General features: G+C 35.7%; 1 protein-coding gene across 1 annotated transcript in view; it reads left to right on the top strand.

The window, feature by feature from the left end:
• Window positions 1-15,763, top strand: part of SOAT1 (sterol O-acyltransferase 1) — a 58,650-nt gene that overhangs the window by 18,507 nt on the left and 24,380 nt on the right. The window contains exon 3 of the mRNA XM_032463649.1: window positions 11,143-11,201. Coding sequence (XP_032319540.1) covers window positions 11,143-11,201 — 59 coding nt within the window. The remainder of the gene's footprint in view (window positions 1-11,142; window positions 11,202-15,763) is intronic.

Genomic DNA, 15,763 nt, shown 5'->3' with positions numbered 1-15,763 from the left:
CACACAGTTGATACAGGTGTGATGATAAAAGAAAAATAAGCCAAAGTTACCTCTGGTTGAGTAAGATAGTTCCTGGGTTATTTTGATTATAGAATAGAAATCTATTTACAGATTAAAAATTATAGAGCGATTTTTGTGATTGGTATATCTGTTTATTGCTTTTGTAGGTTACTCGTAATATACCTTTAAGTTCTCAATCTGCATCATCATGATAAGTTGATTGGGGCTATTTCCTCTTCAGTTGTCCTTGTTTAAGAAATACAAGGTAGTTTGGTTTCAAATTGCTGAAATATGCTTATAAATTTTAAAATTTGAAGTAATAAATACTCTTTGAAAGAAATTCAAATACTATAGAAAGTCATAAAGTAATAATTCTTCCCTTAAGTAACCATGTTTTGTTTTTTCCTACATGTGGGATCATTTTGGGGATAGCTTCTGCAGTTTGCTTTTTCTAAACTCGGTAAATCTTAGACATCTTTTTGTTTAGTATGTAAGTAATTCTTTTAAAGGCATCTGTAGTACTTCTCTTGCACAAATGCTTGGTAATTTAACTTGTCCATTGTTGGTGGGCATTTGGGTTGCTTCCCAGGGTGTCAGAATTTTAAACAGTGCTGCAGAGAACACTCTTGGAAGAGTGCTGTTGCTGACTTGTTCCAGTACACTTGTAAGATACATTCTTAAAGTGAAATTGCTGGATCAAGCAGTTTTTGCATTTGGAGTTTAAATATTACTAAATTTCCTTTTCAAAATATTACACCAATTTACACTCTCATCTAAGTTGTTTCCCTGTACTCTTGTCAGCATGTCTTACCAATCTTTTTTTAAACTTGCTAATTTGAAGAGTGAGAAATTGTATAATACATAGCATAAGTTTGTTCTCATAAATTACAAGCGAGGCGGAGATCTTTTTCCATATATTTACTGACTACGTGTGTTTTTTCTTCAAAAGCCTTGCCCATATCCTTTGCCCATTTTTGTTTCTTATCTGATGGCTGTTTGTCTTTTATTTTTGTGATGAGCTTTTTCTGTATTAAGAAGATTAATTCTTTGACTATCATGTACTGTGAATATTTTTTTAACTAGCTGTTTGTCTCTTGACTTTGCTTATAGTGTGCCTTGACATGTGTAGTTTTTATGTAATCAAATAATTTTTTTTTACTGCTTTTGGATTTCTTGTCATGCTTAGAAATCATCCAAGATTATGAAAAAGGAAAAACATGATTTTTCTAAAACTTAACTTTTATGGTTTTTTTTTTAGATTCAAATATTTGGTTCATCTGAAATTTATTTTGAGTAATAAATGAGTTAGAGATCTAATTTTATAGTTTTTTAAAATGGCTAGCCAGTTGTTTCAACATTATCTATTAAATCTTCTTTTCTGTATGGTATTTATATACTGACCCTCATTTATAGTTCAGATTCCATTTCTCTGCGGTAGTGTAGACACGTGATTAGTTGAGAATTTTGCAAGGTGTTTGAGGTCATTGGAGAAATAGAGGATGTAGATGGGTTATACTTTTTATCTCCCCTTTTGCTTCTAAGATTGATAAATGATTGACTCTTTCAAGGAATACTCCTAAACCCATGCCTCCTATGGACATGAAGATGGTTTTCACGACTTTAAGATTACGTATATCTCTGTGGAGAGCAAGGTGAAACTGGGACAAAGATCTCCTAAGGCATGGCCAATCAGTTTTTTTAGAAAATAATCAGAATTTAAAAATAAGTTTGAACTTCTCTAGGCAGTAAGAACCTGCTAGTCAGTGCCTACGCATTAGCTAATTCTGTACTTGCCACAAGGAGACAAAGAAAATGCTTGTTAAAAGAACTGAAACTTAAAAAAATGGTAATTAGTCATTGCCTAGTACTCATCTTGAGGAATTTAGGGATTTGTAAGTTGGCCTTGATTTTGTTTTAATTTTAATCTTTTTTCTTTTTTATGTTGCATGACTAGAGGTTAGAAGATAGGTTTTAGTTCAGGCTTATTTACTTACTGGCTGTGGGACTGTGGGCATGATGCTTAATTTCTTTGACTCTTAGTTGCTATCATTTCTGTTTTTAATAAACTATCTTGCTTATCTCTCTGGGCTGTTACAAAGAATAAATGAGATGAGGTCTGATGAATACTTCCTAAATCTTGAAGTTTTGCGGCAAGTTTAATCAGAATGAGGATTTAGAAATTTGGAGGCCATAAACACCCCAGAAAGAAAAGAGTTGCAGACACAGGTTGGGGATGAATAGCTAGTGAGAAAGTGAAAGTAAGTAGTATAAACTGCTTTTCTAGGACATTTTATTTTCAAAGAGAAATGAATAAAGAATAAAGGCATGGTTGGGTCATGAACAATTAGAGGTTCATTAGAAAGGGCTTTTGCTACTTTAAAGCATTATTTGCAAAAGAAAATCTCACTGAGAAAATAAAAACTCATCCTAAGCAATAAATTCTGTAAAGTCATAGGTTTGATGTTTCATGTGTTACATATTTGTTTCTAAAACGTTAAGTAAATATGTAATACCTGACAGATCAATCAACGGATTTGAGTACCGCTGATTGACATCCAGATCACAATTCAAGAGACATTTTTAAAGACTAGGTTGGCTCTGAATGTAATGTGGGCAGTATAAATGGCTCAGTGTGTTGAGTGATTCGAACAGCTTCTCAAAGGATATTGAAAGGATCGAGGCAATAATTTAAAGGGTTAGTCTTGAAAAAGAGATAGGCTACCCCTTCCTCTGACACAGGAGCATTGGAGAAGAGGATTAAAAATTGTGAAAATTAAGATAGAAGACATGACGGGAGTTGGTACCCAACATGATCAGCTGAAGGTTGCTTGGTAAGTCCAGGATTTAAAAATGGTGGAAAATATTTAGAACTGTGCTTGTGAGAAATGTAATGGAAATTCATTAAGGGGCAAAGATGAAGATTTCATTCTTTATTGCAAGCCTGGTTAAGACTTGACAGCATCCATTTATAGTGGACCCATTTTCTTAATTATTTCCACAGCGTGTGGCAATTTGAAATCAGAGAAGGCAAATAACAAGCAATATCTGGGGTTGGGATGGGGCCTGGTGGGTCCAGGAAATTGGTGGTGATGATGAGGGAAGGATAGAAATAATGACGGGGGTTAGTAACTCGTCTGGGTAAGAGAACTGGGAAAGCGAATGAATAATTTCTATCAGAAGAAAATCTGTTTCCCCATGTTTCTCTTTAGAGCAAGGAAACCTTTCCTAGAAATTCCCCAATAGACATCTCAGGTCTCATTGGCCAGAACTAGATTACAAGTCATGCTAACTGCCTGCCTTTTGCCTCTGTACTCTTTTCTGCACTACTTTGTGCAATGGAAGGCTGAGGCTATGGACTCTTATCAGTAGGCTCCCATGCCCTCTGATGCTGGTAGAGTTTGGTCATAGTGGGGCAGGGGGCGGTGTGGGGTGCCGACAGGAGATCCAGGAGCAGAGAGTAAGGTGTGTGTATTAATAAATAACTTAGGTTCCTTCTTGCTGGGGTAGCATCACTCCTGTCTAATGGTTCTCTCCAAGGAGTTCTCTTTGTGGTTCCTTAATGGTTTTCCTTCTTTGCCCTTTCTGGCCTAAGAATGGTAACAGCTCTCTTTTTTTTTAAACATTTTTTATTGATTTATAATCATTTTACAATGTTGTGTCAAATTCCAGTGTTCAGCACAATTTTTCAGTCATACATGGACATATACACACTCATTGTCACATTTTTTTCCCTGTGAGCTACCATAACGTTTTGTGTATCCTTCCCTGTGTTATACAGTATAATCTTGTTTATCTATTCTACAATTTTGAAATCCCAGTCTATCCCTTCCCACCCCCCGCCCCCCGGTAACAGCTCTCTTGATGTTTGTTACTAGCCCCAGAATTCTACACCATTCTTCATTGCTCTACTTAAACTTGCCCACACGTTTACTTAAAAAGTCCTCTTTAAACTCTTCTCAGTAAACTTGTTTGAGTGGGCCGTCATTATGCAGCCCTTACTCTGACTGTTGCTCATGCCCATTCTTAAATCAGTCTCTGGCAAGGGGAATGAAACATGTGCCCTTGTGGGGGAAGCAGCTGGCGGTGTTCACCATAGTCGCGTTAGGTCATAAGAGATAATTGTGCGCACATGTCAGTTTTATTTGTCAACCAGACTTAGAGTAAATTCAGCCATCTAGGACAGGAGTCACAAACACAGCCACTTTGATTCATTTATGCCTGTAGTGCTTTTGGGCCATGTGGCCCACAAAACCTGAAACACTTATTCTCTGGCCGAAGACCGAAAAAATTTGCTGACCCCTGGTTTAGAACTGCACTGTTCGGTATGGTCCGGTTGAGCACTTGACCCGTGGCTAGTCTGAATTGAGGTAACACCGTAGTTGTATAATACGTGTCACATTTCAAAGATTCACTTCACCTGTTTTTTTTAACTCTTTAATGTGGCTCCCAGGAAATTTTTAATTATGTAAGTGTTCCATATTATATTTCTATTGGACAGCACTGATCTAGAAAGTAACTGGTAATCTAGACAGTAAGTAGCTAAAAGCTGCCCTTAGGCAAAAGCCTATATTAAATACAGTATTGTAAAGCAAAGAGAGCTTGGCACCTAGAGTGAGTTCCCAGAAAACCCAAGTCCTTACAAGTCTTCATGCTGTTTCCATTGCTGGAAATAATCTTTCTAGCACCTGTTTACTGTGGTTTTTCTTTACCATTTGAGACTCAGTTCAATTACTGACCTCTCTGCAAAAGCTCCCTCCACCCTGACGATCCCACAGCCCTTCTCTGTGTTGTAGTATTTCTCCTGAGATCCTAAAGGAAGGATTTAGAATACATACCTAGTACCCTGAATATATTGACTTCTCAGAGGGTTTTTATTTAGTGAGTGTGTACATAATAGAATGAATGAATGAGCTACCAATTTAATAAGCTTGGTTATTTGTCTTTTCTTTCTGGGTAGCATTGGCAGTAAATTTGGCATAATGGTGTAAGTATAGGATTGTTACAGGAAGGAGATTTGGTGAAAAGCCATGAAGAAGCCACTCAAGTAGGAAGGTACAACTGCCTGGAGCTGTTTAGTGTGGGCTCCATTGCTCTCATTTCAGTTTTACTAAAGGTATCACTATAACAGGACAGTTCAGTAAATGATCACTTTTATTTGACATAAAGATTATGTATGGCACAGCCTTTTTTTTTTTAAGGTGGTAAAACATATAATAATTTCAGAAAGGTCTTCAAAGCCGATTCAAATTACACACCAGTCAGAATGGCCATCATTAAAAAGTCCATGAGTGATAAATGCTGGAGAGGCTGTGGAGAAAAGGGAGTCCTCCTACACTGCTGGTGGGAATGCAGTTTGGTGCAGCTGTTATGGAAAACAGTATGGAGATTCTTCAAAAGACTAAAAGTAGACTTACCATATGATCCAGCAATCCCACTCCTGGGCATATATCCAGGGGGAACCTTAATTCAAAAAGATACATGAACCCCAGTGTTCGTAGCAGCACTGTTTACAATAGCCAAGACATGGAAACAACGTTAATGTCCATCAATAGATGACTAGGTAAGAAGTTGTGGTATATTTATACAATAGAATACTATTCAACCATAAAAAATAAAAATAATGCCATTTGCAGCAACATGGATGGACCTGGAGATTGTCATTCTAAGTGAAGTAAGCCAGAAAGAGAAAGCAGAATACCACATGATATCACTTACATGTGGAATCTAAAAAAAAAAAAAAAAAAAAAAAGACAAACTTATTTACAAAGCAGAAACATGCTCACAGACATAGAAAACAAACTTATGGTTACCAGGGGGAGAAAGGGATGGGAAGCGATAAATTGGGAATTTGAGATTTACAGATACTAACTAATATATTTAAAATAGATAAACAACAAGTTCATACTATACAGCACAGGGAACTATATTCAATATCTTACAGTAACTTATGGTGAAAAAGAATATGAAAACAAATATATGTATGCTCATGTATGACTGAAGCATTATGCTGTACACCAGAAATTGACACAACATTGTAAACTGACTATACTTCAATAAAAATATATATACAAAAAAAAAACTGGTTCAAATTAGATTTTTGATACATCAAGGAGTAAATTTTAAATATCCAATTCAATGTTGGAGACTTGACAGATGTGAGGTAGGTTTCATAAAGGTAATGTTGCCAGACTGATTTCTTGAAGATCAGAAGGTTAGGGGAAAAAAATCTAGAGTAGCTTTCTTTAAAGATTTATCTTTGGGACTATGAATTAGATATTACCAGTTAATGCTCAGTTATCAGGTAGTGATAGTAGATCTAGGCAGATACTGCAGAAATTGCGTGACCATCAGTCCTGGCTTACCACTATTTCAAGGTCAATGTTCTAGTAATTTAAAAGCCTTGAGTTGACTCACATGGTTGGGTGTCTGTGCATAGTTCTTTGAAGCGTTGGATGTTAGCTTTTAGGGCATCATTCTTTTGATTTTTATGACATTTAATTTAAAAATTTTAGGATAGCAAGAAAGCAATTTTCTTTTGAATGTTGTATGAAGTTAATTTTAAGGTGAAGGAAAATGAATTGAACTGACTTTTTAATATATTTTTCTTTGACTTACATAACTTTAGTGTCATTTGAAATGGGGCCTTCAGAGACTAGTCTTAGTGTGAGGAAAAAACTTTCCCTATTTTCCAGTCCCTGACTTGGCAAAGCCAGTTTGTATTGGTGGTTATGTCATTTATGGATAGACAGATTCCTTTTGGAAATGATGCACAGATAGAAATAATCTTTTACAGTGTCTTCTTCCCCATCCCCCTGCGATAGTTAGTTGAAGAAGTTTCTGTATTCATTTATTTATGAAGTGAATAGCTTATTTATGAAACCATGATCTGATCTGATAGGAGAGAAAACTAAATAAAAATGTATTTTTACAGTTGATAGAAAAATCAAATGATACGTGTCTTACCCTCATATTTCTTACTTAATTTGTTACCAGTTTGTGAATATCTTCAAAATTTGTCCTCTCCATTCTCATCGCCATTGTTTCGGCTTATGACAACGTCATTCCTTATCTGGATTTGTTACATTTCTCTCTTACGTGGTTTTTTTTCCTCTCCCACCAGAGAGTAAGATCTTCCAACATCAGATCAGTTACTTTTCTGTTTAAAATTCTCAGTTTCCTCAAAGCCCTTGTTATGATACATGCAGGCTCTTCGTGACAGGACCTCCAGCCTCCTTCCCAGGCACGAACTCCACCTCCGTCACCAGTTGACATTATTCCACTGTCTGTTGACCTTTGTTCTAGGTGTTGGTGAGTCAGACTCAGCTCTCTTGAAGGTGGTATTTTCTTTCTGGCTGCTTTTAAGACGTTTTTTGTTTTGCGTTTTGTTTTAAAATAAACCTCTGTATTGCACAGCCTCACTGTGATATATCTAAGTGTGCATTTCTATTTACCCTTCTTGGGATTCTTTGATCCTGCTTTATTTGAGGATTGGCGTCTTTTAACAATTTGGGAATGTTCTCAGCCATTTTTACTTCAAAATTTATCTCTCATCATAGAGCTCTTGTTAGATGCATTTTTGGATCTTCTCATTTTCCATGCCTTTTTCCCAAGTGGAATACTGTTAAAAAAAAAAAACCAGAAATAGTCTAAATGTTCAATAGAGGATTAAATTATATTTCAGCCATAAAAACAGAGAACTAGACCAATAAAACTGATGTAGAAGAATATGTAATGACATGCAGAGATGCTTGCAATATTACAACAGGTTACAAAACAGTATGCACGAGTCCATTTTTATAATATGTATGTTTATAAAACGTATATTTGCCAAAGTAAAAGGGCAAATGATATATGCCATAATATTAATATTAGTTACTTGAACAGCATGGGATAATGGATAATTTTGTCAGACCTCTTTTGGGGGGAGTGGTATGGGGTTTTAATTTTCTATAATGAAGATAACTTTTGGAATAAGGAGAATGGGTTATTAAATTAAATTAGCCCAGATATGTCCCCAGAGTTTATTCTGGCAAAATGAGTATTTCTGGGAAATTATTTAGGTCTTAGAAATTTGAGTACCCTTCACTCTCCCTTTTAGACATAATACAGCAACAGCAGTTGTTGATAATGAAATAAAAATACTTAAATTGTTACGAAGGAAAATAGATGACAAAATGATAGAAAGTTACATTATCATGGTTGTTTTGCAAAGACAGGGACAGCAAACTAGAAGTTGTATTCTCCTGCTTCACGTGTTTCAGCCCTCAATTCTGTTCTTTTCTGCTCATTTATCTGTGCAGAAGGTAATGTACACATGGTGGTATCTGATATTTACTGGTTCTCATGGCATAATAAGTAACTTGACATTTCAGCTGAAAAGGTAAAATAAGGGCTTGTACTATCAGATTAGAAAATTTCTTTTCTGGAAGAAGATACTATGGTATTTGAAGATACGCTTTGAAAAAAAAATGCAAAAACTAAAGAACTGTCACTTCAAGATCCCTGAGTCTGTGTTAAACTTAAGTGAATTCCAGTAAAACCCTAACTCAAATCTAAGCTTAACAGGAAGTTCCAGTCGGAGACTGTGCCAGCTAGCAAAGTGAGCAGTGTAAGCAACTGTTAATGGGTACCACAGAGGGTAGATACTAGCTTTTGTGTTCGCCTTATTTTTCAGTTATATTAAAAATGCTGCTTTAAGCTGTGAATGTTTTGCCAAAGGAAAACTTCTGACATTTTAAAAGAAATACATCAAAAGCTAAAATCTAGCTAGGTTATTTTGCAAGATAATATATGAAGATAAATTCATTTATGGGTAAAGGCAAATTGCATTCAAAATGAACTCTACCCATAATTTGTTAAAAGAGCAGACATTAATGCAGCTTCTTACTTATTGTAATAGTACCATGATTTAGCACAAAAATAAACTGCAAATCTGTGACAGTAATAAATCACCATATACAATTTTTTTTTTTAGAGATCGAAGTAATTTTAATTGAGGTATAGTTGATTGACAATATTGTGTTAGTTTCTGGTATACAGTAAAGTGATTCAGTTGCACATATATGTACATACTCTTTTCCATTATGGTTTATTACAGGATATTAGGTATGGTTCTCTGTGCTATACAGTAGGACCTTGTTTTATCTATTTTATATATAGTAGTTTTTATCTGCAAATCCCAAGCTCCTTATTTCTCTCTCCCCGTTTCCTTTCCCCTTTGGTAACCATAAGTTTGTTTTCTATGTTGGTGAGTCTGTTTCTGTCTTGTAAATAAGTTCATTTGTGTCATATTTTAGATTCCACATGTACGTGATATATGATTTTTGTCTTTCTCTGTCAGATGTACTTCACTTAGTATGATAATCTCTAGGTCCCTCCATGTTGCTGCAAATGGCATTATTTCATTCTTATTTTATGGCTGACTAGTACCGTATATAATGTTTATACAGATCAGCAGATTTTCATAAAAAGCAAATACTTTAATATCTTTAAAATCTACTTTTTCTTTAAAATCATGAAAAAAGATTCTCAAGTCAGATTAATTAATAATTGGTTAATAACCTTGATTAGTCAAATTAAACATTTGGAAGCTAAATTACTGTGGCTTAATATTACAGAAAAGAATCAGAACAAAGAATTTAGAATGAAATGAATTTTAAAATGTTTTCACCCCCCCCCCCCCAAAATAAAAACAACCAACCAACCCTGCACCCATTAGCAGTCAGTCATTCCCAAGCAACCACTAGCCTGTCTATTTCTATAGCATTATCTATTCTGGACATTTTAGTTAAATGGAATCATGCAATATGCAGTCTTCTGTGACTGACTTCTTTCACTTAGCATAATGTTTCCAAGTTTCATCAGTGTTATGTAGCCTGTATCTGTGTTTCTCTTCTGCCATTGCTGGATAATCCGTTACATGGATAGACTGCTCTATTTTTCTATTTATCAGTTGATGGACATTTGAATTTACTTCACTTTCTGTTATTATGAATCATGCTGCTGTAAGAATTCATGTGCAGTTTTTTTGGGAGGAGATTGTTTTCATTTCTCTTGTATTTACCTACAGGTGGAATTTCTGGATCACACAGTAGTTCTGTATTTACCTTTTGAGGAGCTTCCAGACTTTTTCAAAGCATTCTATCATTTTATGTTCCCACTGGCAATGAGGAGGGTTTTAATTTCTCTGTGTTCTGGTCAACACTTTTCCCCGCCTACTTAAAAAACTGTTTTATTTGTACCAAGCAGGTACCACTCTTATAAATGTCATTGTTGCAAGTGTTTACAAACATTTCTCTAATTGTATTACAGAAGAGCTGTCACATCCAGTTCCTGAAATAGCAATCTTTTCAAAGTTTCTTGCTTGTACAGCACTTTTTCCCAACTTTATTGAGATAATTGACCCATAACATTGTATAAGCTTAAGGTGTGCAGTGGCCAACACTTACTTGTTTGTGATTATAGCCTTCCTAGTGGGTGTGAAATGATTTCATTGTGGTTTTAATTTGCATTTCCTTGATGGCTAGTGATGTTGGGCATCTTTTCATATGATATTGACCATTTGTATATCTTCTTTGGAGACCTGTCTGTTCAGATACTTAAATTGGCTTATTTGTCTTTATTATTGAGTTGTAAGAGTTCTTTACATATTCTGGATGCAAGTTCCTGATCAGATTTGCAAATGTTTTTTCCTATTTTATGGGTGGTCTTTTTACTTTCTGGATGGTGTCCTTTGCAGCAAAGAAGTTTGTTTTTAAAACTTTGAGGAAGTCCAATGTATCTAATTTTTCTGTTGTTGCTTGTACATTTCACTAGTCATAGTTGCATGATCCATTCCGAGAATCTCATTTCCTGTACTGTCAGAATTGAATCTTACAGCATCAGTGATTAACATAGTTGTAATTACTGTGTGTACAAATAGTAGTTTTGTTTTTTTTAACTTAGCATTTTTATGTATACATTTCCTTCTGTTTATGTTGCCCGTGCCTCATTTTTGAGAGCTGTGTCGTGTTTTGCAGTTGTACATAGTTTACACCGTTGTCTTTTTTTGCTTGTTGTTCAACTCATGATTTAAATAATGCTGACAGGTAGCTTTCGCCATCAACTTAAAAGTTACCTTTTTTTTTCTTTTTCTTTCCTTAGGTCGGAATGACTTAAAACAGTTGATAGCCAAGAAGATACAACTGACAGCAGAGGCAGAGGTCAGTAACTCCCTCTTCCAAAAATAAAAATGTAGAGTTTTGAGGTAAAGAGTTTTGTTCAGTAAAAATTTTAATGCTAAATTGTGTAAAGAATTACTTAACCTTTCTTATCAGGTGACATGATTATTCTACTGTGGAACAGGAAAATAAAATCTGCCACCTTGTCAGTCTACGTTAGAAGCAGATTGCCTTTTCTCTCCTGTCCCATCCATCAGTGTCGTTTTCTGGCTTTTACCAGCAAAACTCATATTTTAGTGACATGATACAGTTGAATGTGTGTATGGATGCCCCTGTAGGTGCATTATGAAAGTATCATGGTTCATGTAAATAATGGGCTTCCAATAAACATTGAATCTGAATCCAGAAGTGGATTCCCTCTTAGGATGTAGAAGAAATACCAACTCGGAAACAGCATGAAATCATTTGAAGTAAGGCAAACAGTTTGACAAGTTAGAATTCAGTAGTGCCCTCAGGAAATTCTGGAGGACAGTGAATAATTTTTAAATTATTATTATAATCTAATACTGTGTGTGCCTGAATGTAAGTTGACTTCAAATCCAAGGCAGCTGCCTTTTTTCTCAGTAAGATTACTTCCAAAATTGATTGGCTGACTTGAATATATAAGCATCCAATGACGTAGATGAAATAGCCCTGTTTTTATTTATTGATTTAGTTACGTGTGCGTGCGTGCATGTATATCTGCATTTATATTAGAATATCTTAAATTTTTAGATATTTTTATAATCCTATTTCATAAGACAGTATATGCAGGATTGGTGTCTTTGTAATTATGAGAGCTAGTTCTTCAGTTATTCTCAATCCTGGGGCATAATGTTTTCACTTTGGTCTCATTTGTTGGAGATCCAGCACTTTCTGAGTCAGCAAGGATGCTGTTACTAAAAATTTTAGTGCAAGTACCTGTTTGCTTAACACTGAGATATCTACATCCCTCCCCCTTTCATCCTGTAGGTATAGATCTGATTTCTACAGAGTAACCTCTCTACATTGCTTTATATAGTGGTATTCAAAAGGTGTATTTACTTTGCGTGATAATATGAGTCCGAACTCCTAGTTAGTAGTGCGTTACATTTTGTTTGTTTATTCTTCCAGATTCCATGGGGTTACCTGTGTAAGCCTTTAAATAAAACTACAGCGATCAAGGTCATTTCTGGTGAATGAAATGTCTTTTCCAGTTAGTAACTTGTTGTTGCATTATAAGAGATTGTTTAATAAAAAACAAATCTCTGATATATAGCACAGGGAGCTATATTCAATGTCTTGTAATAACCTTTAATGAAAAGGAATATAAAAATGAATATATGTATGTATATGTATGACTGGGACATTATGCTGTACACCAGAGATTGACACATTGTAACTGACTGTACTTCAGTTTATAAAAAAGAGAGATATTGAAGACTTGATTATTTGGTAACTTGCCAACTCTGAGGGATTAATTTATAATTTTGGCTAACAAAAGACTATTATATGTATATAAGCACATGTGCTGTTTTTAAGGATTCATTCTTGCAAACTTAGTGACTGCAGTAAAGAAATTTTGTTTTATGGCTCCCTAGAGTATTCCTGACCCCATTTCTCTGGATGAGCCAGACACTTTCTGTTCATCTTCTGATTCCCCTTCTGTTCCTCTCTTGCTCCTTCTCCCCTTCCCAGCAAGAACACAAAGCCCTTACTGTGTTCTCATTGTGAGGGAAGGCTTCAAATCGGTGAACAGGCAGTCCATCTCTGTTTAAAAATCTGAGATGGGAGGGGATTTTTTTTTTTTTTAAATACAGCATCACGAACCCAAAGAGGAAAGAGAATGTGGAGTGAGAAGTAAAGATAGGGAGTGGGAGTGGAGGGAAGGTTTCAAGGATTTAAGTGGAAACTTTGTTTTTAAAGGGAACATTCTAGTCTGCTTTGTATATTAATCAGTGAATAAAAGGATTACATTCTTGGGTCAGGCAGGAGGATTTGAAGGAGAGAGAAAGAAATGAAGTAAGGGAACAGAAGCTGAGGGAAATGTGGTATTATTATTATCTGGTATTGGTAGCTAGTATCATCTATCACTCTGTGTTGTGTAGAACTTGTTACCCGTTACTGAGGGAAGGCATAGCTTAAACAGAGGTATGGAGGTAGGAAACTTAAACTGTATCTTGGAAATGACACTTGATTGGCATCTGTGCCTCGGCAGGGCATGATAGAAAGAAGAATACAGTTGGAAAATTGGGGCTAGATTGTGAAGCACTTTTTCTCTGCCTTCGTGCCCTTGTTCATGGCGCTTTTTCTACTTGAAGTTTCCTTTAACTTCCTACCTTTGCCAATTGCAATGCTGTCTGTCTTTCAAATTCTTGGTCAAATGTTGCTGCTTCTGAAGTTTCTAAATACCCCTGCTTGAAATGATGTCCTCTCTAATTTATGCTTCTAAATTCTTGTTTTATACCCTTAGTATGTACTCTGTGTTTGCTATATGTTGCTCTGTTATGAATGAATCATCAAAATTCTTTTGGTGAACTTACAGGTGATTTGACTTAGGAGTGTTTTAATTGGCAATTTATATCTAATGAAATTGAACGTCTTGCTAACGTTAATTAATTGGAATGTTTCTGAGAGAGAGAGATTAGGAATGCTATTCTGATATCAAAGTTGAGTTTGGAGACTATGAGACCAGATGGGAAGCTACTGTAATATTTTAGTATTCTAGACTGAGTAAGCAGAGTCACTGGGGAGAAGGGAACTACATTTAGAAGTCCTGTTATGAGCTAGGCCTTATACAAGGTGCTTTATATACATACTCTTATTTACGTACATTATCCCATTTACAGCAGTGATATCTAACTGGTCACATTTTGTTGTTTTGTTTTATTGGTTACATATACTATTACAAAATGACCATTGAGGCAACAGGTCTGTGAATATTGTGAAGAGTCATGAAATTTACTTGTTCTCTTCTCTTGTGGGTTTTTAGCAATAATTTTAAAAACAAATGAACATCAGAAATATTTCTAGTCACTTGTAATTAATTTGGTGTTATGTTCCAACCCAGTTGGATGCTGTTCCCCTAATGTTGAAAGTGAGAACACTGGACTGTTGTCTCCAAGTCCCCGGCAGCCCTAACAGTCTGTGTCGTCATTGTGTAGCTGAGTTAAACATTTGCTCCTAGTTCGCCGCTTCCTGTTGTAAAGGGAGTAAGTAGTCTGTAGGTCTTAGTGGGCAACTCTTTCAGCCCCACAGAACTCGAGTTGTCAGATAGAATACAGTATGCCTAGTTAAATGTGAATTTCAGATAAACAGCAAGTAGTTTCAGTCATCATGTAGTATTCGAGACACACTTAGACTGAAAAAGTTATTTATCAAATTCACATGTAACTGGATGTCCTAAATACGTATTTTGGTGTGGGGGGGTGCCCTATATTTTTATTTGCTAAATCTGGCAGTTCACAAAGAACTTGGTGAAAATGTATGTATACAGGCAGAGGAGCTCATAGTAAGGAAAGTTGTGAAGAAGGTTACTGAGTACTGAGCAGCTCTTTAATCCGCAGGGAGGAGAAATGAGAACTGATTAGTGGGTTGAACTGACTTTATCTCCTAAGGTTGTGTCTACCTCTAAATGCTGCCGTAAAAGAGTTTTAAGTACTTAATTAAAAAAAGAATCTGGTGCTAGTGGGGTCATACAACATTGTGTAACTCTGAGTCATGACCTTTTGAAATCCTTAGAGTTGTGTTGTAACAAGACTTTCAAGACCTTGAAACAGCCCCAGGGAGATTCAGATGACTGGGCCCCAGCCAGCTCACATTAATCGATAAATTAGCTTTGTTTAACATTGTGTTTGTTATATTGTTTTTTGGTTGCAAATAACAGAAACCTACTTTGCCTTATTTAAGCATAAAAGGAAGTGTATTTGAAAGAGTAATGTATCTTATAGAATCATAGCAGAAGTTGAACATTCAGGCTTCAGAAAGGATTTTAATAGCAAGAGTTCAGCTGCTTCTGAACTTTTCAATTAATAAGCTTTCCAGTCATTTTAAGCTCAGAGTTTGAGATCTGTGTGAGAGAGAGAATTGAATTTTGTCCAGGACGGCAAGGCCATACACAGTGCGGCTCTGGCCTGGGCACTGGGTGCTTGTCCTCACCTTGGAGGACAGTTTCCAGAGAAAAGTGAGTATGTTGAGAAGAGAAAAGAGGGTATCTTTACTGTCGATATTTGTAGAACTCTTAATTTATTAATGTACACATTTTTATGGAGGGAGTGTTGGGTCTAATGTGAAAATAGAAAAATTACTACCTACTTCTTAAAAATACATATTTATATTTTGCTTGCTTCTCATCTAGTGAAATTCTAGTGTTCTTTTTCACATCAATACCTAATGCAGTTATGCAGTCATTAAAAGTGCAACCTGTGTAATGAGTAAGACTCAAATCACATGTCTGCAAACGACGATGTCTCTTCACAGTTTATCACTTGTTGGAGTAGACTAAAGTTTTTGGATAGTGGCCATCAGTTTTATTGGCAGACTTCTGGGAAGACAAGTCTAGGTGTTTTCTGCCCAGAAATTCTTTG

This window comes from Camelus ferus, chromosome 21, assembly GCF_009834535.1.
Source record: "Camelus ferus isolate YT-003-E chromosome 21, BCGSAC_Cfer_1.0, whole genome shotgun sequence".
Taxonomy (NCBI): domain Eukaryota; kingdom Metazoa; phylum Chordata; class Mammalia; order Artiodactyla; family Camelidae; genus Camelus; species Camelus ferus.
Note: the sequence above shows the minus strand (reverse complement) of the source record. Positions and strands in the feature narration are given on the sequence as shown.